We start from the raw sequence: 23463 nt of genomic DNA on the forward strand, positions 1-23463 counted from the left end.
CAGCGTCTCGACTGTATCTGGGATCCCCAGAATGCGGCGATTTCGTTATGAGTCGGGAATTTGATGCCTAGGTGATAAGTCGACGGGACTGCTTTCATAGCGTTTAGCCAAGGCGTGCCCATGATGACGTTGTAGATGGCCGGGTGGTCAATGACTGCAAAATCGACGATCTTCGTGACTTCTTTTGCCGCGACGGGCAGTTTGATCGATCCGAGAGTCATAGATGTCATGCCCTCGAAACCGGTTAGTGGCTTGGGGGCGGAACGATTTCTCCTAGCTCGACGTCCATCCTTTTAAGGGTATCGCGGAAGATGACATTGACCGTGCTACCCGTGTCGATGAGAAATCTTGCAACCTCGAGATCCCTTATCACGAGGTCAATCACGAGCGGATCGCAGTGGGGCTGATCGATCCTGCTGGCCTCTTCTTCATCGAAGGTGTCGGAGATGGTGTCGCTGCAGTACTGCGATCCTCCAATGATCATGTTGACCTTGTGGCGACTATTGTCGTTGCCCTTCTCATCCAGTCTTCTCCCGCGCTTTTCTCCTGATTGGTTCCCTTGGAGAGAGTTATCCGTTTGAGGGGCCTTATCATTTCTCGAAGGGCGGTCTGAATCGCGGACGAGGTCTTTTACGCTAGATACTTCGGCGAGTTCTCCCGCGAGTAGCTTTGCGGCCAACCTGGCACCGAGAACCTTGCAGTTTACGGTCGAGTGGCCGCGGGCCTGGTGAAAGTCACAGAAGGCATTTTCGTCGTAATTCGGATTTCGGGTCCATGTATTACCCGTCGTCCAGCCTTGCTCTGGTCCGGAACTGGTGGCGTAGTTATGCTCTCCCTGGGTCTCTTCCTCCCCGTGATGGACGTTTTTATCGTCACGAGGGTTTCTCCTTTTAGGTTTCTGATCCGACCCGGGATCCTTAGACGATGTTTTTGTCAGCCTATGTTTTTGCGACAAGACTTTCGTCTCTTCTTCGATGATTATGTAGTATGTGGCCTTATAGAGCGTGTCCTGAATCATACGCAGCTTATCCAAGGTTATCAACTTCCTGAATTTCGACTTGTACCAGGTGTCTTACTGAGTGCGTCTACTGCTACCTTGCCGCTTATTCCGCTAACTCTAGCCATGACAATCTTAAATAATCTTATGAAGTCACAGAGAGGTTCATCATCTCCCTCGGACATGCTCCAGATGGAATTTCGCTTTGAACGTAGAGTACTGCCTGAGAAACTCCGAGGCGAGTTGGCGAAAGCTTCCGATGGAATTTCGCTTCAAGCGAGAGAACCATTCGAGTGCTGCTCCTTGGAGGTTTGCGACGAAGAGGCGGCATTCGCCGGCATCTCTTTCGCTTTCTCTAAATTTGACTCTCCCCATTGCGATCTGGAAAGCTTGCAGGTGTGCCCATGAATCGGTCATGCCGTCGTAAGGCGTTACCCTGATCTTTCCAGGATCTGAAACCCTAGTTTTGAGATTCCTCGAGCAGCAGATCAATCTCGGGCGCGGTGCTAGTGGCATGGTGAATCTGAGATTTCACCGCTCTGACTTCTACCGCTGTTTTCATGAGGTGATCGCGGAGATCGCGAATCTGGAATTTCTCGCTAGCAGGTTTCCGACTTTGTCGGCATTTACCGCGAGTGTTCCGAGTCAGCTCTTCGGCCAGTTCTTCATGTTCGTCCCAGAAGATAGCTTCTTCTTCTTCGGTCATAGGATTATCGAACTGAGAATCATCTTGGGCCGCGCGGCTCCTTGTACGACGTGGATGCACGTCTGCGTCCTCGTCCATAGGTTCGGACTGACTGCTAGAATCCACATCGACGCGTTCGATTTCTCCTTCCTCCTTGTCTTCCACGATAGGGGTCCCGCGTTGGCGCGGGAGTGTTTTCGTTGGGGTTTTGCCCGGAGGTTTTTCCATGCGCATTACCGGACCGGTTTGAAGGAATTGTGAAATTGAGTCTTCTTCCGCGGACTCGGGTTGTTCCATGCGGAAGGACGGCCCTGGTTCTTTCTGTTAGGTTTTCGACCTGTTTAGCGAAAGAACTCATGACCTTGTCCCGTTCTTCCGACTTCTTTTGGAAAGTCAAGAACATCTTTTAGACCTCCTCGAACACTTCGGTGTTGAAGTTAACCGCAGTGACGTTCGTTGCTGGAGTGTTTTCAACGTTGTCGTCGACGGCATCTCCGTCGCGAGTTTGTTGGTTGTTGAGATCGTCGGCTGACATGTCTGATTGAGCGTTGGTGGCTGAGAGTTAGATTGATCTGTCCCCTCCCCCCCCCCCCCTCCTTCTAGCGCCAAATTGTGATTCGCACTGTCGATTTTCGTTTAAATTAAGAAAGTTAGGAAACCCTAAATTTCCCAGAGGTCTCGGATATCTGCTAAACCACACGCCAGGTAATCAGAACACGAGAGTATGAACGAAAAGTAAATATATGAATCGAAAAGAGAGCAAGAAGCTTAATATTCCGAATATGCGTTTGAGCGTTACAACAAGGTAAGAGCCTTCGGCCACAAGAGCTGTCAGCGAGATCCCTAGTTCTAGCAACCTAAGACTTGAAAACTTAGTTGAGTCGCAGCTCGACAACAAAAACAGAAAGTATGCCTAAATTGCTCTAAGTGATAAGTATTGCTCTGAGTAGAAAATTCGCGCCCCCTGCCCCTTCAACTTCGATCCTCTTATATACTCCTTCTAAGGCGGTTTACCTTTTCCCTTTCTGCCCTCGGTCGAATTTATCGCTCCGCTGAAATATTCCATTTTTCTTCGATCTCTATCTTTATCTTCGGAAACTTGACATTTATCCTTTGAACTTGACATTTATCTTCTTCTGGGCAACAAATGATAAACCGTCGTAGCGACTGGGCTTGATTTCGTAAAATCGTAAGTGGGCTCTTTGCCGCGCTCTGGGCCTTTTCGGGCCGTTTTTCCGACTTAAGCGTTTTTACGATTTTTAAAAAGAGCGCTTTCGAAACGACGTCGATTCCGAAGAACAATCAAATTTCTCGTATAGCGTAGGCAATCGTAGGTGTTCAGCTAACCGTTGCCTTTTTATACGATCAATCTGAATGTTATTCGAGAAAAAGAGTTCTTGCGGTTTTTAAACCGTAAAGTTCCAATGATACCTCCGATCGGGACGAAACAAGAGCGAGTTTGATACAATCTCGGGAGAGGAGTTACAAGGACGAGGTGAAGATGGATTCTGGTCAATTCAGCTCGGCCGTTCCCGAACTGGACTGGTCCAGCTCGGCGAACGGCCGAGCTGAATCTGTGGTTGATCCAGCTTGGCGAACGGCCGAGCTGGATCCGTGGTTGATCCAGCTTGGCGAACGGCTGAGCTGGACTGGTCCAGCTCGCCAAACGGCCTAGCTGAATCCAGCGGTCGATCCAGCTCGTCCGTTTTGACGAGCTGACCATTAGACCTTTGGTAGTTTTTTTCGTTTTTTGACTTCTTTCTATTTTTATGGAAGATAAGATTTGCTCGGGAAGTTTTCTGAAGTTGATTTCGTCGTAACCGATTTTGACCCCAACAATCGTAAAACAAAGTTGGCACATCTTGATAAGTATAAGTAGATCAAATTTCTCCTAGAAGGAAAACTTCTTCTGTAACTTATGGATGACCATAGTAAGTTGTTGATGCATTTAAAACTCTTCATTCAAACATTGTACAATACTGGATTCCGCAATATGTGCCTTGTTTTATACTTTCTTTTTCAGATAATACATGTACCTTTCAAAGGAATATATCCATATATATTGGACATGACCACCTCAAGCAGCTTCATCTGGCATGTGCATGGGAATATGTTCCATAACATTAAAGAACAATTGAGGAAATATTTTCTCCAATCAAATATCTTCTCCAAATTACAAAGCTTCACCAGAATATTTTCTTTCAAAGGGGCAATATTGTCGTTATAAAATATCTTCACCTGCAATTGCAGTATGAACCATTTTTAAAAGGAGATCACGAAATGCAAATTGGTATAGTCGTTGTATAATGGCGTGACAGTCATGATTTTTCAACCCTGACAGCTTCAGAAGTCAGATTGGTTTCATCAATCCGGTGACTACATTTTGAAGTGTATCTATATAGAAAATTTATATCATTCTTTAGCCATATGGGAAATTTATTTTTTTCTTCAATAGGCAACCTAAATATTAGTACAAGTATAGTTCCATCTATGTTTAAATGTAGAATTTGTCTTATACTTATCCTAGGGAAATCCACTAATATATCTTGGTTTTATGGGTTTTTGATCATGATAGAAGTCCAGTTTTAGAGTCTTTTAAGTATGTTTAAAGTCTTTATGAGTCATTGTATGTTCAAGTAAATTTTGGACAAGATTGAATATTCTAGAGCACTTTGGAACATGAAGAGAATTTCAGCTGAACATATCAAATCAGATTTTACATATTTGGTCTTGGATTATATCGACACCACCCGTTGTTGTCGGTGGACACCCATCGCGAAAAATATTTCTACACAGTTCAAAGAAGTTTCAACAAATTAGAGTTTGGCCCAAAGATTTCAATTATTTGCATTTTAGTACCTAACGTGTTTTAGATCTACATTTACTATTTTGAACTATTGTTTAGGTATATTTTATTTTTACATAAGACTTGGCGGTTTTAGAGCTATTGGGAGAGATAAATCAGAACCGGTAAAGAGAAAGATTTCACACTCCTTTATTTTTTATTCTTTTCTTAATGCAGTTTACTCAGTCTATAGTTTATGTTAGTTTGATAATATCTAGGCTATTTTCATGTTAGATTTAAGATTCTTCATGGCTTAAAGATGATTTGAATATTAATAGAATTTGTAGGGTAATCTTATAATTCTTTATCGAGATTTAACTTAATGCTAGTTTTAAATTGACAACCTAGAATTTAGATATTGATAGACATGAAAGTGTTATTGATGTCTGAAATTAATCTTAGATGAGCAAAATATCTATCTGCAAAGATATTTGGTTTATAGATTTTGTGAACGTACCAAACTTGTGTTTAATATTATTGAATTTTCAAAGAAATTTAGAACTCTAGGATCTAGACATAGATAATCTCTTCAATGAAAGTTGAATGATTTGAATATTGTGCTTTGAGTTCAAGAATTGTTCTTAACTAAACCCTAACCAATTCATTTGATTTGTAATTCTGATTTACGTGAGAACATCACTAAGTCTAGCGCCTTTTCCTAATTTAACTACATTGTTTAGTTTCTCTTTGCTTTCATTACATTCACGTTTTAGCTTGTTATCTATTGAGTGATTTTGAGTCTATGTGGATTCGACCCCTAAATATTCCGACTGCATCTTTGAATTTTAAGAGTAGCTCATTAGGGACTAATTTTAGCATATAAAATTTTGGCGCCGTTGCCGAAGACTCTTTGATTCACCATTAGATTAGGTTTAGAATTTAGACTAACTTTTTATTTCTTGTTTAGTTACAGTTCTTTCTCTTCTTCTTGTGTGTTTCAGGTGTATGCATCACATTACTAAAAGCAACAAGGGAAATTTTATTTTGAACCTTTCAAATCAGGATTTTAGAGAGTTAGAGCGAACTAACCGGAAGATAAAGAAATCTGCAAAGATGGTTAATCCACTGATAATAATCGCTGATGCTGAAGGTGTGACACCCCCGATCGTAGATGACCGGAAATGACACGGTCGATGTTCCTCGATGGTCGATTCGAGGTTTTCAGAATACTTCCGATCGCCTTAGACCAACCACCAAAGAACACCAACACTCCTATCGAATATCACTCTAGGCTTTTCAACCCGAAAAAAAAGAAATATCCGATAGTTAGTTCGTCTGGACAAGGACTAATATCATATGGAACCTGTACTTTAAAAACATTCTTTATATATTATTAAAAAGCATCTTACAAAATTTGTTATAAATTAACCTCAAGGTTTTCGGTCAATAAATCTTATACACAAGAAATATCAAAACGACTTTGCAGGGATAATAAAACTACCGCTGGCTAATGATGTTCCTTCCAGTCCTAGAGTAAGGTCTCCCGTCTACTGGTTACTTGCATAACAAATGAGTCATGAGTAACTAGTTTACTCAGTGAGCCTAGTCCCACACCCCAATGTATATTAGTAATATCTTGAGCAACAACTCCAATTTTATGCAGTGGAAATATATTCCATAGCTAATAAAAGTACATATATAAGGCCTATCATTTCATCGATGTGAATCGTATCTTAAACATCACCTCCACGACACCCGCCATTCACTCATACTTATAATATATATATATATATATACTAAACCCAGAAAACCACCAAGACTAACCGAGCCTAGCGGGGAAATAAATATAACCATAATCTCCATTAAATATTCCAAGATCGAACATCTAACACTGCATGCAGTTACACGGCCTCTAGGGTGCGACCCCAATATCGTGTCTTCGTGATCTTGTTCCGTATCGCAAGAACAATTCACTGTAATGCGGGAAATTTCAGGAGAGTGAGTATACAATAAGACTTCACATGATTTATACTCATATATTTAATAATATACATATATATTACTACTTGAGAACAAGTACTAAGGTTCGGAATAAACCTCTACGAACATTCATAAATATTTATTAAGTGTTTACACTAAGTAAACACCTCACAAATTCAATATTGATTAAGAGACAAAGCCTATCAATCATCTACATTCAGTATGTTAAATCCAGAAATATTCATTCACTACTCATCAACCATTTATCTAGACTCACCTTTTAATCCATGAGATTGGCTAACGAAGACTAGACACGAGCTCAAGCTAATCACATTCCACTTCCAGTACACTTCAGATTCAGAACGATCACAAGGACAGGTCCGGCTGATCCAACCACTCTCCTTGACCATCTGAATTAAAAACAAACGGTTGGAACACAAGTCTTAATCAGTCTAATCTAAGGTTAGGTTAACTTGAACGGTTGAACAGAACTGATCATGACCACTAAGCAAAGACACTGATCTGAGCAAAGCTTACAACTGATAGACCATGGATTTGACCCACTTTCACCCATGGTTTATAGGTGTTTTTACTACTAATTATTATATTATAGAGTCTATTTATTATATTTATAAGATCAGAAGTGATTTGGAGATAAGTGATGATTTTGGAGCATTTTGGGTATATTTGGAGCAAGCACCCGAGATCACCATCGAGCTCGACCATCGGTCGATATTGAGGAACAAATATCGATCGATGTTCACATCAGAACATCGATCGACAGCGAAACGCGCAGAAAGCCCGTTTGCTCACAGTCGACTTGAAGCCCAAGTCTTCACCAATTTACAATATTACCCCTGACTAGTTTTAACCTAATTATATAAGCTTTGCCACCATGTTAGAGGCAAAGTGTGCTTTCTTGTGTTTCTAGTTTTACTATTATCAGCAAAAGGTTTTTAGGATTTTGATAGATTGGAGAGAAGATCCAAAGTTATATTTGTGATTGGAACTCCATTGATATCTATTTACTATTCTAATGAAGTTTTCTTACCTAATTGTTGTTAGGAATTGCTTGGCCATGTCTGAGTAGTTCCATTGTTAGATTTTAGGGTTTAAATAGGTTATGAGGGATTAGCCCCAACTATAGATTGCTGAGTTGTGATAATAATCATTAGGATTGTCATTAATGCCTGATTCTAGATTAGCTACCTAGAACTTGCCCTAGGATTGTTTGATAAAAGCGATAGCTTCATTCTCATTCTGAAACCATTCTAATTGAGCTAAGATTCTTGCTAAGAGTAAGGCGAGAGGTGATCTAGTGAGCATCATTCAACCCGCGCATAAAGCTTAACTAGAAGCGCGTCGATCGATATACATATTAGATAATCGATCGACGGAGTGAAAGGTGTATCGATCGATATCCCTATAGGATAATCGATCGACACTTGCTATTGATCGAACACATTTGTTTGGGTCATTAGATCTAGTTAATAGACAAGTCCAGAAACGCGAGAGCTGATTGACTTATTGCTTAGTAGTTGAGCTCTACATTATCATGCATGCAACTCATTAGGCATCTGTAGGATTATAATTCCAAGTTTCCTGAATAAAAACCCTAAGTCTAGCTATTTCCTTTTAAGCACCAAAACCTCAACCAATCAATCGAGCAATTACTTGTTCAACAAAACTGCAAATTTACATTTTAATCATTAAACCATCCAACTTAACAAATCCCATTAGATTTATTAGGTTCCCTAGCTCCTTGTGGATTCGATCCCTAAGTACTGCAATTGAACCTCTTATTTGAGAGAGTAAATTCACTCTTTAGGGTAATTTGAGTGATATCAACCGGGCAAGACTAAACACTTCAATCGACCGGTTTTATATAACTGATTCAACTATGCAGTTCATGATTTAGTACAGCTACTAAGGGAAATTCAGAACAGGTTCAGTTTAGACTAAGTTTGGTTCAAACTATATCAGTAGCTGAGAAGTTTCAGAACAATAATCTGATCCGTCCATCAGTTCAGTCCGGTTCAGAGACAAGTCGTCAGCTAAATGATTTAGGTGCTAGCGGACCATGAACTGGACTAATATCAATCCACATAAGCCTTAATCAAACTGATCCAGATAGGTCATTCATCAACCAATAACCGGCTTCATTCAGAACTGATCTAACAGCAAGAAGCTAAGGCTTACCGGCTATACTAAACTGATTGGTGAACACAGCTGATCCTCTCCTTCAATCTTTACTGACACTGACCTGATCAGAATAAAGGTTCCATGGTAGGTTTAAGATCAGAAACATAACATGGCTTAGGTTTTAATCAGACATGAAGCTTCCTTAAAAACTGATCCAAATAAACTAATTATATTCTTACCGATTCAAACTCAAGACTGATAAGTTGTGGACTGATCTCATGAATCTCTTGAACCATCTCAAAATTTTCCACACACCACAACCACTGATTCAAGGCACAAGAAGGTTAGAAACGGTCGTCCAGGCTCAGTGTCCTGAGAATTTTTCTCATATTTTTCCTCTCATTTTCTCTCTCAGATTTTCTCTGAATTTTTTTCTTGTTTTGCTCCAGGTTATGGACGACCAGAAGAGAGAAGATGGTGTTTTATAACATAAGAAGTTGCTTCAGGTGAGGGTTTCACTCAGCACAAAGCAAGGCTGAGAAAGGACATGTGGAGAGTAGCTTCAGCACTTCCAACAGCAAGCTGCTGTCCTTTCCCTCCCAAGAAGAAAGCTGCAAGCAGCTGGTGAAAATCATGTGACTGAATTAATGAGCAAGCACAGAAAGCACAGAAAGCACATCAAGCAGCTTGTGAGTTGCATGTGCCAATTACTACATAAGCAACCAGGCAAAAAGGTGCATGGCATGTGACTTGATAAGTGAACAAGCAGGCTGGCTTAGGATGTGATGGCATTAGACGGTCAAGATTATTAAAGAAGCTGGTCGATAATGCAAAATAATATTTTGACCAAATATTCCTTGTCCTTCGGCTCTCGGAAAATCTCGTTCAGCTTAATAAAAATTTGACCAAAAAATATAAGACTCGACCAAACTATCAAGGGAAGGTCTTTTGACCACAAGACAGACTCGTCGAGACATTAATTTACCGGGTCGATTTTTATTATTAATTCTGATCGAACCAACTCCAAACTGGTCGAGAAAATCCCGACCAAAATTTATTGGCTCGTAAGGGTCATTACAGAAGGAGTCATGAACGGAACAAGAAGATCATATGCTTCCACCTCTCACTTCATACACTTTATAATTATTCAAACAGTGGCTGAAGATAATTATCTAGAATTCTTTGGTTCTTTTGGTCTAGTCACTAATATCGACTGATAGAAATATTCCTCTTCATACACATGCCAGAAAGTAAGTTATATGAAGTTACGATAACAGCACAAATCGAATGTGCTTCACCAATAATACCAAGAGGTTTAAATCCATCTTTTGATAAGCCTAAATAAATATTACGACTTTCAGCAGTGAATTGAGGATTGATATATCATGGTTTCTATGGGTTTTAACTATGATATAAGTCTTTTTTAAGAGTATATATTATATATTTGGAGTCTTTTTGGTGTTATTTTGTGTTGTACATGGTTTAGATCGCTTTTGATGCAAAATGGGTAATTTGAGATTCAGAATTGTGTAGATATGTAAAAATTTTAGCAACGGATGGAGTACTTCCCACCGATGAATGAAGTTCATATTTTCATACAATATATAGAATTGAGTTAAATTTCTTGTGTCGCCTTTTTGAGGTCAATCCATCAGTTAGAGCAAATGTTATGCGCATTTTGCTGAAGGGTGGTCCATTTGGCGTGCGAGAAAGAAGCTGCCGAGAACTCAGTTTGATCTACCTGGTGTTGAACGACACCATGGAGGATTCTAAACGACATATATCATCCCAGCAACTGACTCGTGATTGAATGAAATTTCAAGATTTGCAACTTTTCCCAAAAGTTTCTAGTATATATAAAAGTGTTCAACTCGTGTTTTATCCTATAGTTACTATTGTCAGTCATTGTTTAAGCTAAGCTTTATTTTAGTTATGGAGAGAAGATCAGAACTCATTCAGAGATCAATTGGAACTCCTGTTTTTATATATATATGATATTTATTCCGAAGATGATTTGTGTTTCTGCTTTCATGTCTGAGTAGATCACTTGTTAGATTTAGGGATTTCTAGACCGAGATGCTTCTCAATCTAAGACTCCATTCGCATTTTGATAAGCAGACAGTAGACCAAACTATCTTGGAAATGCTTCTCTTGTCAATGTTTACAGACCAGAGAAATTTGGAGCATAGCGATTCAATCTTCCACCTCCACTATCGTGTTCATGAAAGTTCCCGCTCAAGTAATGTTGTTGGATTATCAATTATCAATAGTTGTTCACTTTTATATATCTCTTCTTTTTTTCTTTTCAATTTCGGTTATATTGGAAGCTACACAAATTCCAGTGATAAGAAAGAATGATGACCGTCTGAATGTTTGGTCCTCTCAAGATTAAAGGCGATGGGCCTTTGGCATCTGAATTCTAGTGATGGTAATAACGAGTTTTGTCCAAAATAAAAATGCAATATCCGGTTATAAGATACATATAAATATTACTCCATATACTTTAATTCCTCAAATTAATCTCATGATATATTTGAACATTATACTTTACTTTTGGAAAGATGTGTACTATTACACATGCTATCTGGATTAACTATGTAATAATGGGTTAAAACTTCATATCCATGTCAGTATATTCCTTATCTAAAATACTCCAAACATTTCGATTTTTGTTTGGAGCTAACCAACATGTAAAATCTCTGTTAACGGAATGATACTGTTGGTTATTACAAGTTTAATCTGAAATAACTATGTAATATCCGGTTATACTACTCTGTATATTTTAATTACTCAGTTTCACATTATGATGTATTTAGCATTTGTATTTTTCTTTTTGATGGATGTATTTAGTGAGTATCACATGTGGTATGTAGATTAACTCTGTAATATACGATAATTAAAATTTACAAAAACTACACCTATCTATCTATTATTATAAAACAGTGTTTCATTCCTTCTTAGCCTATCCACGTCACCTGCTAGCTAGAAAAGTCGATGAAAGAGACGGCGCCACGTGTCCAATAACTTAAGTTCTGCGTTTCATTAATTCTCAGCGTAATGGGCTTTGTTCGTTGGCGGGTATTGGGCTTTTGGACTTCGACAGATTTCTGGCCCGATGAAAGAGATGTGACCCTAACCCTAATACATCGCAGTTGAGAAACGAAGATGGTCGTCTCTCCTCTTCCTGTGACGGTGACCTCTCCTCTTCCTGCGACGGCGACTGATGCTATTTACGATTCTTCTCACCATTTCAAAGGCCTGGGTAAAGGCTTCGTGATTAATCACATTGATTCGCTCGCCCACTACGTCGTCATCAATGCTTCCTTTTGATCTAATAAGCGGTGCTTTCTGTATAAATATGTGTGACTAGTCCTCTCTTTGATCTCATCTTATCTTCGTAACGCTTATATCTCATAATTATGTGTGAGTAGTCCTTTCAATCTGTATAAATTTTTTTATGCAAAAGTATCTGCTATATACTTGCAGTGATGAAACTGTCACGTTAAGCTTATTTGACTCGCAAGCTATTTTTTTTCCACAAACAATTTGGAGAATTATGTGGTGATCCAAAGGTTATTGTTGCTACAAACATAAACCCAAAGCTGATTGGAGGTATTGAGTTGTTTCAATTCTTACGACAGTATGATGTTGTCGCAATCACGTTCTTATAGCCTCGATGCGCTGTGTAGGTCGTTTGTTCTTGAACGCAACGTCAGGGACGCACATGTATTTTGATAAGGAGACGAATGCAGGGGAAGTTCTCTTCTACCAGTAAGTTCATCGTTTATTATATGTGTACGTGTGCATTGGCATTTTTAAATTATTTGACCATTGAATTCCTGTATAGGTTGGTCGCTAGAGACACCGGTCTTCCATCTGCCGCACCACTGCTTAGAGGATATGCAAAGGTTGAGCTGAGCCTCTGAAGATGGCTGAGCTCAACAATTTCATCGTCACTGCTCCAACACAGGTAAAATATCTAGCGGTGTCCTTTCTAGATTTCTGGATGATGTAATTCTCCGTATAAGCTTAGTATACAAAATGTAGGAAATTGACTTCTTATGCACAGGGAGAGTTTCTCGCGTTGACGCAGATAGGTGATGGTGTTATGTTGCTTACTCTAAATGCAGTAGGAAATTGCAGCGCACCGTCTCTGCTTTTACATGTGTTTGATGCGCTAATCCTCATGCCGTTGAGGCTCTTCGGTAAGTAACGTATTCACTATTAAACTATGTATATATCTATACGTATACAACTGCATCTCAATAAGTTGTCCTTCACTTTGCTGGTGTGTTGAGATGGCTATTGCTGATGATACTGCTGAGGGAACATTTGTTTGGTTTGATGGTGTAATGACTAAGCTCCATTATAACCTCAGGGAAAGTGAGGCTGGTAAGATAAACTTCTGACTACTTGTGTGTTTGTCACCTACCAATTAGTAGCTCACTTTGAAAATTTTCCTGCCAAATAGGCTGAAGAAGGAGTGAACCCTGAAGACACCAGTTTGCCTCCGTTCATTGCAGACATGGAAGGGAAAACCTACACTTTCCAGGTCAGAGTCACTGCATATAACTTCACAGAGCACCATAAGACGTTCACCATAACACACATCGTTGATGAGATTATTTGACGTCGCTGACGATGTAAGTATATTGTGTGTTATGATGTTTCGAAATTTAGATAGACATGTATGTATAACAGACCCAATGTATCAGTGGGATGATGGCGATGATGATGATGACAAGCCAGCTGCCAAGCCACTTCCTGTTGAGGTTCAGTCTGGAGGGGGCAGTCGTAATGCACATAAGAAGACTGTCGACTCAACTTCGAATGTGTTCAAGAAGGCGGGTGTTGCTTGATATGGAGTAACAATAATTTTTATGATCAGACTCCGAATTTTAATAATACTTATGCATCGTTATTACCTTTCATGTATTTGGTTTTCTCTGTTTTGTCTTTCCCCAGTTTTATGGGCACTCTAATTATGTTTCAGACCATCTTCGTGATATGAGTTTCTTTCTTTTTTGAATCCTCATAATATGTGTTTCCATCTATTATTTAGCGTTCCATTTTAAGTTTATGAACAACAGACTTTATAACTACTATTTGTTTTTTTGTTGTTGAACAAATCTACCATTTACTTTTGAAACGTGAATAGGGATATATACCAATTAATATATATAGACTTACAAAATAACATCTTTTAGTATTATTGAATTAATCTTCCAGTACAGTTATATCATATTTTCTATACCAAATCGTTATGGTGTTATATAAATATAAATATATATATATATATATATATATATCAAGACCACAACTCTTAGCTTCAACCTCTTAATAATATTATTGATTAATCTTTTGAGTATAGTTCAAACGTAATTTATATTATTACACATAGATTGGTGTTATAGTTTATTTCGTACTGAACAAGTATATACAAATGTCTTGGCCACCTTCCCGCCTTGGCCACCTTCCCGCCTATAACCGTGCGTGCCCGGATGGAAGGCCTCGTGGGGATTGGTCTGGGCTTACCGCCTGGGAACCCCACGGTCATCAAAAAAAAAAAAAAAAAAAAGTATATACAAATGTCGGGATACCGTATGTTACAGGTAATTATCGTTAGAATATACAAGCCTGATAGATTCCCTTTTGATTATTCTTCATGTGCTGCAGCGTCTGCAATCCTTAGCCACCTAGACCCGTAATATATGTGAGTCGCATAGTTATACATCAGATCATAATTTGGTATTCACACGCAAGTTCTTTTAATTTCCCGGTCAGATCATAATATACTACAAAATACATGTATTATACGTAAAAATAAATAGATTAACATCTCGCGCTCCCCGGCCATTCAATCTGTAACTGTCGAATAAATACACATCGCCAATCAAATACACACGTGTTTGTGTTTATCCATACCTCGCACCTGCAGCATTCTGTTATAACCATATATTTCTAAATAAATACTATTATCTCGTAGATGCATCTTACTAACCCATACTTTCTCATATATTATTACGAGAATCAAATTTTATATAAAACAAAATAAATCAAGTATTTTGATGACAATTGATGATAAGTGTTGATGTGTCAAAACATAAAACATAGAGATTATTTGTCATGTTATTGAAATCATATAAGAGATTATATTTCAATTTATTTTGTTGTAAATATTTTCTTAAGCTATATAAATAAAATTTTAAAAATTAAAATAACTAAAAATGAAAAATTTTTACAACAATATTTGACTAATAAAATATATACAGAAATGTGTAAAATAAGTACATAGTTTACGCTATAAATAGATTTAAAATTTCTGCAAACCATGTAAATTTTTTAGTATTTCGGTAATGAAAATACAAATAGTACCAATTTCTACCAATGGGTCCTACAAATCTTGACAACAAAAACATCATGGTAGTTGATCTTGAATGGAACATAGAAACAATTATGTATTTCTTCCTCTGAAATCCTATGCTTAAGAGTTAAAAACCAAGTAAGAAATGGTTCAAGAGATACTCATATTTGTTCCTAACAAACAATAGAGTTTATTTTACCAAAATCGAGTATCACCCAACAATAAACTTAGAAATGAGACAGATGAACACCGGGAACAACATTTCCAACCTAGGAACACCATTTTCAATCCAACTGGATAGCTAATGTTTTGATTGCCAGTTTTCCACCAAAGTTGAAATTTTTTCTTTTGGAAAATTATGCAAAGACTTTACGGCTGGCTAGAACCTCTTTATATATTAGTTGCTAGATACAAATTATTCAACTGAGAATGACATAATAACTCAATCATGGTGATGCAGTACTGAGAAAAGTTTTTTTTCTCATTTTTGATGTTTTAGAGATGGTTTTAGTTATTTTTAAAACGTTAAGAAAATCACATTACACTAAGGGAAGAATATGCTTTTCGATAAAGGATATTCTTATATCAAACTTCTATTCGAAAAGCCAGTTGTTGGTCGGTTGACTCAGTTAATGTAGAGCCACCGCCCAAATAAAGTTTTATTATATATAGTCAAATAAATTTTTTTTTAAATGAAACCATTGGACAGTGTCGCAGACAAAAAAACAAACAATCGCAGTTATTTTAAATTTGAATATAGCGTTGTTCAAAAAAAAAAGTATGTATAGCATTCACATTAGGAAAAACGGCTTATTCATGTCCGCACCATGAAGCCAGAGAAAATACATATCCAAATAATATTAACGTGCCAAAACATTTTTAAACTAAATAAAAATTTAAATTGTATACCTAAACTCATAATAAATAGCTAAAACATGCCTCGTAACTGATAAGTGTCAGTCCATTTTAAAATATATTGATTTATTTTTTAAATAATTATCTTTTATTTTTTATCATTTTATTTATTTGTAAAGTGCCACAAATAATTAAAATCATCAAATTGGCCTTATTTATAATTTCAAAATTGGAAATAAATTTTAATATATGGTGATATATAAAATAGAAATATTTTTTATCAAATAAAATAGATTTAATAATATAAATATATTATTTTTATTATTATTTCATATTGTAATATTTGATACAAAAAAAATTAAATAAATAGAAAACAACATAAAAACAGTATCATAATTTAAAACCTGATTTAATATCACTAGTTCTTAAATTTTATAAAATATTTTTTATATTTTCTTAGGTTATTTTAGTTGCAAATCTTATTATGTGCTTGTGTGATATATATAATATAAATAAAATATTATACGATAATTAATCGGGAACTAGTTTTGTAAACTTTTTGTGTATTATTAATATTACATACTAGTTTTGTAGCAAAATAAAAATAAAGAAATATGGTCTAGTGGTTTTGTGCGATATTTGTTTTCTTGAGATGCTGCGTTCGAAACTATTTTTGGTTAACTAGCCATTCTTTTCTTTTTATTAAGTAAGTGTAATATTATTAAAGATCTGTACTGTAAAATAAAATTTCTAAAGAGTATTTTTAGTTATGTTGATTAAAATTTGAATGACTATATTTGTAAAGAAAATTTTATATAAATATAAATCCAGTGGTATTTCTTGTAAATATTACATATGAGTAAGATTATTTATAATTAATTCTCATGTTTTAATAAGGAAGATAACATACTTTGATAACTAATTAATTAATATATTACATATGATAACTATCTAAATTTCTGATAAATAATTAAATTTATTATTTAAATTTAATTAAAATCTGGTAAAAAAAATAAAATTGTACTTTTCAAATTAAAATTATAAATACGATAAATTTGATTATTTAAGTTATTTAAGGCATATTAACAAAAAATAGAATTATAGAGACTAAACTACAAAATGTTTTTAATAAATAGTCCAAATCATCATATAACCGGCTATAGGCATGTTTTAGCCATTTATTATGAGTTTAGGTATGCAATTCAAATTCTTATTTAGTTTAGGAATGTTTTGGCACGTTAATATTGTTTGGGTATGTATTTTCCCTGGCTTCATAGTGCGGGCATGAATAAGCCGTTTTCCCCATTCACATTACTTTAGTTTTGTGTTTTGATTACACTAAGGGACACTTTTTGAATTTCTATTACACCTAGAGACACTTCTTGTATGTGACACACTTTATTGTGGGCCAGCGACAGATTGTGGACAATTTTGACCTTAATGGAAACGACGCTTGTGGATGAGTGATTTGTGGACGAGTGATGCGTGGTTGGATGATTTGTGGACGGGTGATGTGTGGATGAGTGATGAGTAATGTGTGGACATGTGATGTTAATGTGTTTATAGTAGATAACATGGACAAACTCTCTGTTTTGATTCCATAAAACTATACAATAACACGTGTACATAATAGACTCATGTTACTAAAATTATACCATAAAACATGGACACAGACTCTGTTATCTCCAACATAAGCACTTGGCTTCTTCAGTCTAATTGATAAATTATCTGCAATTAAACTTCAATCAATATGAGAAAGAGATGATATTGTGAGTATAAGCGGAGAGAAAAATCGAAGAAGCGTTTACCTTATGTCGGAGAGTAATAGATCTTGCATGTCAGAGATTTTCGATCTAAGAAATTTGCACTTTGTCATGATGTGGATGGATGTAAATTTGATTAGAGTTGAATTTAGATCCCGAGATGATGAATAGAATCGAATGAATATTGTCCATGTCTACAACTAGTTTATAATTCTGTTAAGATGTTCATATCCACAACTAATTTATAATTTTACTATTCACGCTTTGGTGTACACGTCCATATTTAGTTTTGTTTACACATTAATATAATATATATATATATATGAAAATAGATCTTAAAAGATAGATAATTTATTATGACAATTATTTTTGTTTAATATATTTTAGAACTTGAGATAAAAGTAAATAAAAACACAAAGTAGAATAAGAAAAATAATAAAATGAAATAAGAAGAGAAGAGAGATTCTTTTTAGTTTAGGGTCATAAGAATCTTTTTAAGAGCTTGTGTCTCAAGTGATAAGTGTCTTATAATGTAATTTGAATTATAATGTAATTTGAATGTGAAAAAGTGTTTCTAAATATAAAAAATTCGTTTTTGAGCGTTGTATTCACATTAATCTCTTCGAGTTTATAACATAAAGTATTCAAACAATATATGAAAATTAGTTTACAGATGGAAAATTAATATTCTTTGCCTAGTATGCAACTCAAGCACGTAATAGGAACGATCATTTTTTTCTGGCTACTTGCATACAAATGGAGAATATTGGGAGTTGTGGCTAATGTCAAACTTCCAAATATGCTCTAAATCAGAATATTGTATTAATCAGTTTGCATCACATATATATATACAAGTAGATAATCCAACCGGATCCAGTGGGATTTTAATAGTTTTTTTAAAAACCAATTCTTATATATTCCGTTTATAAATCAGATTGATACCTGCAATTCCCAAAGCTTTGACCAAAACAGCGTCCGTGTTCGACAATACAGAGTCAGAGCAAGGCGGTAGCAACGACGGATATTGAATTTCCCGCCACCGCTAAAGATGGGCGATTTACTCGATTGGATTATCTCCTTCTTATTCCTCGTTACCCTTCTCATCATCGTGATCTACCAGGTTTTTACTTCTCCTAAGTATATTGTTAGGTTAAATTAAACTATACCGTAGTTTAAAGAGCACAAATTAAAAAAATATTGACATTTTTATTGAATTTGGCCTCGATCTTCTGAGTGTAGTTTGAATCAGATAATAAGTTTTTGTAATTCGATCAAATTTGTCATTAATTAATCATTTTATTTGTAATGTAGCTGACATGTTTGGCGGATCTAGAGGCTGATCACATAAACCCTTACGATTCATCTACCAAAATAAACCGGGTGATTCTACCGGAATTCTGTTTGCAAGGACTTCTATGTGTGTATTATGTCTTAACTGGACATTGGTTCATGGCGATTTTGTCTCTTCCCCACCTTTTCTACAACATTAGACTGTAAGTAAATCATTCACTCATCATCATATTGGTCAATTTTTCGAAGTCAACAGGGTAATCGATTCAACAAATCCGGTTTAACTGAATAATGTCTTTTTTCTATGTGCCGGTTAAAGATACATGAAAAAGGAACATTTGGCAGACGTTACAGAGATGCACAATACAAATAAAGGGGAGCAAAAGAAACGACTTTACAAGATTGGTCATATCACCCTCTGCACTTTTATCACATCTTATTGGTAAAATTCTATCTTAAAGCACTATACGTTCATGTTATCCTCATGTGTTTCGAAGCTAAATTCCTATTCTAATTATTTTTTGTATTCGTTTTGGTTTTAAGGTTGATCCACTCGGCATTGGGAGACATCTAAGGCTTGAGAAATCAAATCACTGTACTTGACCAACTTTTTTTTCTTACGTTTTAATCACCGATTCTTGATGGATTTTGTTGACCACGACAAATCTGTATGTAGTTCTTGATTTTTATGTTTTTTTTTGTTGTTTTATTATCTTTTTGGCTTTCTTTTTAGTTCATTACACAACTCGTAAAGACGTTGATCAATTGCTTAAACTTTTGAAACTAACGTTGAAACAGTTTTTGGAAAGAAACTTTTGACTCTTGGAATTTAAGGTTCTAGATTAAGATTATCTTTTGACCCAGAAAAAAAAGATTTAAGATTATCCATGTATGACCTTGTGCCGCTAGAAAAAAGTGAAACAAGTCCAATTCGCATGTTGTAGATTATGTCAAGAGTCCTAACTAGCGCAATTTTTTTCCTATTTAAATCTATCTTTCTACTTTAAATTTTTGTTTGGAAGCATGGATAGTAGTAAAAAATAAATATAACTTTGTTTGGAAACATGGATAAAACAAAAAGTTAGAAAAAAAAGTAATAAGTTTGTGCTATTAAAAAAATTGAAAGTCCATTACATTATATTAAAAAGTAATGGGCTTATATTACTTTATATACATATTCAAATCAAAATAATAATTTAAAATTGATTTATAACAAAAATTCATTCAAAAAAAATACATATATTCAAAAATTGATTTTTACTAACATATTTTTCAATAACCATTATAAAGATGTTATCAGTATATACAAAAAAAATACAATACAAAGCTCAATTTCAAACACCAATTTAAATTATGGTTTTTATATTTCACATTAAAATATAAGATAGATATATGTGATTATTTATAAGATTGTACGTATAAAATATTATTAATTATAAGATTACTTATTTGATGGTACGTATAAAATACAATTAATTATATGATAACACATATTTTTGTAACCTATGATGACACACATAGAGGATATATAATAGTGATTAGGGGTGGCGTTCGGGTTCGTTTTCGGGTCTGTTTGGGATTTCGTGTTCGGTTTCAGATCTTTGAGGATTTGGATAACCAATTTAAATTATTTTTAAAAATTTAAAATTTATTATATGCTTTAATTTTTTAAAAATCTATAAACAATAGAAAATATTAAATATAAATTTGAATAACATATGTCAGAGTACCTAACTTAACATATAAATTGGTTTGGTTTAAATATTTGGATAGAGAATTAATAACTATTTAAGTATTTTTGGAGTTTTGAGTATATTTTAACTATTTTAGATATTTACGTTTGATTATTTGTATATATTTTCAAGTATTTAAACGAACTTAAAAGTATCATATATATTCTGGATGTTTTACATATATTAAATCTAAAAATAATTAATATTATATATAAGTATATAAATCAATTTTGGATACCCAAAATATTTCGGTTCAGATCGGATTAGGTTTCAGTTCTTCAAATACCAAAATTTTGAATAATTCGGATATTTAATCAATTTCGGTTCGGATTTGGTACTACTTATTCGGATTGGGATCGGTTCGGTTCTTCGAATTGGAGTTTTTTGCCCAACCCTAAATAGTGACATAAAAACAAATAGCATCATTTTTTTTTTAAATACACATGCGCGGACGCGCAGATCAAAATCTACTACTAGAAGATAACCGCGTGCATGCAGTAAGTTTTTTATACTGATGTTTGTTCATTAAAATGGTTTGAACATTTTACAATACTACGATCTTTATCTACTGTAAAATGATGAATACAAATGGTGGTCTCTTAAATGTATCATCGTTGTTGGAGAGTTAACATGTTACATCTCATTTTAATTATTTTTAAGAATTCATATACACAAAAGAAAATTAAGTTTTGCGGCTGACACAAATCACAAAAGCCAGATATGCAACATTGATCGTAAAATGACGAAATAAAATTAAGTTTTCTGCTCTCGATTTGTTCACAATTGACTCTCCATAAGTGATTTCATTTTCTACTTCTATAAAATTGTGCTTTCCTCCTAGTTTATGTTTCAATGATATGAGTTTTGTTTCTTTTGTTTAACTTCTTTTGTGAATTTGGTGAATTACATAAGCGTCAGTTTAAAAAGATGAACATCTGTAAAAATTAGTTCCACAGATACATAACTAAGAATCAAAATTTTGAAGAAAATCACCGGAAAAATCTATTCAAAGGTTAGTGTTCATGTTTAATATACCAAGTTGATATAGAATATAAGTGCAGACTCGAAATATAAATGTCTATCTACTATATATTCACCAGTTCGGTCTAAAAATCATTTAATAGTAGAACAACAAAACAAATTACTTGTTTTATGAACCTACGCTTTTGAGGTTTAATTACTTAAGAGTATACCGATAAAAAAAATATATAATACTTTACCATTCTAGTATATGTAACTATGTATAAAGTAAGAACTGTTTGATATTAAATGGTAAACCAGAAAACTTACAATTATAATAGCTAGATGGGGTATTAGGGAGAAGCAAATATTATACGAATGATCAAATCTCTCATTTTTCAAACAAACTCAAAAAGAAGTGATTGGAATCCTCTCATGATATTTCATTAAAAAAATTAGGAATAAAGATCAAGACTAAAATGTTTAATCTGAATAAAATAATATATATATATATATAGTACTTCTAATATTAAAAATCACTTCAATTTGAAGAAGTGTATTTCTAGGATTCTCAGGATCAAATAACATATTAGAAACAACTTAATTAAAAAATAAGTTATGTACATAAAAGTATATACATTAGAGTAAACACATAAATTAAAACCAATACATTTGTTTATTTACAATCATTTTTTGGTAAATAAATAAAAAAATAATTTTATTTACTTTATATGGTATATAATTAAACTTTAGTGACATTGACATATATTTATTATTGACGTTAATATATATATATATATAAATATTTATTATTGACATTTCATACACATATGATTTTATTAACATTTGAATATTTGCTGTAATAAAAATTTAAAATGTTAATCACAAAGCTTTTAATGTGAGATTTATCAATAGAAATTTCAAAATTAAAATATTAAGATCTCAATAATTTTTCAGTGCAAATTTTGAAATCAACATATTTATATATTTTTATATAGTATATAATTTAATTTAAATGATATTAATATATATATATATATATATTAATAACTATTAATAAGACTTCATATTCATACGATTTATGATCATTTGGTTATTGCTTGAACAAAAAAAAATTAAACCATTGATCACAAAATTTTTAGTTGGTGACTTTTACAATTTTACGTAATTTATAGTCGTTTTATAAAATTAAAAATTTAACATATAAGAAAAAATCTAATTTTTTTTATTATATCCTTAATGTGATTGTTTAATTTCTTTTAATAATATAAAATTAAACAAAAAAAATAAGGATACAAAACTTGTTATCAAATATGTATTATTCATAATCATTTGGGAAATTTGCCAAAACAAACCCACAACTTGATTTTAACCCCAAACTTATACCCAAACTTGAATCAAATGCAAAACTAACCTAAAAGCCTTGTGAAATTACAGTCCAGCCCCTTGTGACCAAAAAAAAAAAACAGAAGCCATTTTTATGAATATAGCCTCATTAAGTCGTCTGAGATGTTGGAAGTAGTCTGGACGACTTACTTGTAAGTAGTCTGGACGACTTGCTTACTTGTAAGTCGTCTGGTACCAGTTTATCTTAAAAATAATTTATAAATTTTGTAAAAAATATTTTGATGATTGAAAAATAAAAATCATGTAATTATAAACAGTTTTAAGTGATATAAATTAAGATATAACAAAATTGATTTGTTTTCAAGATAGATGAGTGGAAGTAGTGAATCATGATATTCTTTGGTTTAGGGGTTTGGCAAACATATGTTGTAGTATTGTATATATTGTTAGGGTTAGATTTTGGAAAGCTGAAATGCTTTTTTCAAAAATTAATTTTCACCTACATGTGTTTATTTCTGTGTATAGTAAACACTTTGCAAGTTTGATTTGATTTTATGAAGTG

The 23463-nt window shown here is 34.3% G+C and overlaps 2 protein-coding genes and 1 long non-coding RNA gene across 5 annotated transcripts; 2 read left to right on the forward strand and 1 right to left on the reverse strand.

Annotated features, from left to right (window-relative positions):
- Positions 1–244: 244 nt before the first annotated feature.
- LOC106392867 lies at positions 245–1372 on the reverse strand. The gene is made up of 2 exons (XM_013833643.2): positions 1181–1372; positions 245–1009 (listed from the first exon to the last, which is right to left on the reverse strand). Exons 1-2 carry the CDS (start codon positions 1370–1372, stop codon positions 245–247), a joined length of 957 nt encoding a protein of 318 aa, XP_013689097.2.
- A 10355-nt stretch (positions 1373–11727) lies between these two features.
- Positions 11728–13624, forward strand: LOC106394684. Of its 3 annotated transcripts, none has more exons than XR_007319920.1 (7): positions 11728–12201; positions 12279–12360; positions 12437–12559; positions 12637–12794; positions 12888–12981; positions 13061–13232; positions 13305–13624. It is a non-coding gene; the product is annotated as an uncharacterized LOC106394684 (long non-coding RNA). The 3 variants fall into 3 exon arrangements; XR_007319921.1 differs by having other exon boundaries at positions 11731–12201; positions 12720–12794; XR_001278950.3 differs by having other exon boundaries at positions 11733–12201; positions 12659–12794.
- Positions 13625–18351: 4727 nt separating this feature from the next.
- Positions 18352–19648, forward strand: LOC106394763 (protein cornichon homolog 5). The gene is made up of 4 exons (XM_013835318.3): positions 18352–18691; positions 18883–19064; positions 19181–19303; positions 19405–19648. The coding sequence occupies exons 1-4, from the start codon at positions 18620–18622 to the stop codon at positions 19433–19435; spliced, it is 408 nt and encodes a 135-aa protein (XP_013690772.1). The 5' UTR covers positions 18352–18619; the 3' UTR covers positions 19436–19648.
- Positions 19649–23463: the final 3815 nt, after the last annotated feature.

Source organism: Brassica napus, chromosome C2 (genome assembly GCF_020379485.1).
Source record: "Brassica napus cultivar Da-Ae chromosome C2, Da-Ae, whole genome shotgun sequence".
Classification (NCBI taxonomy): domain Eukaryota; kingdom Viridiplantae; phylum Streptophyta; class Magnoliopsida; order Brassicales; family Brassicaceae; genus Brassica; species Brassica napus.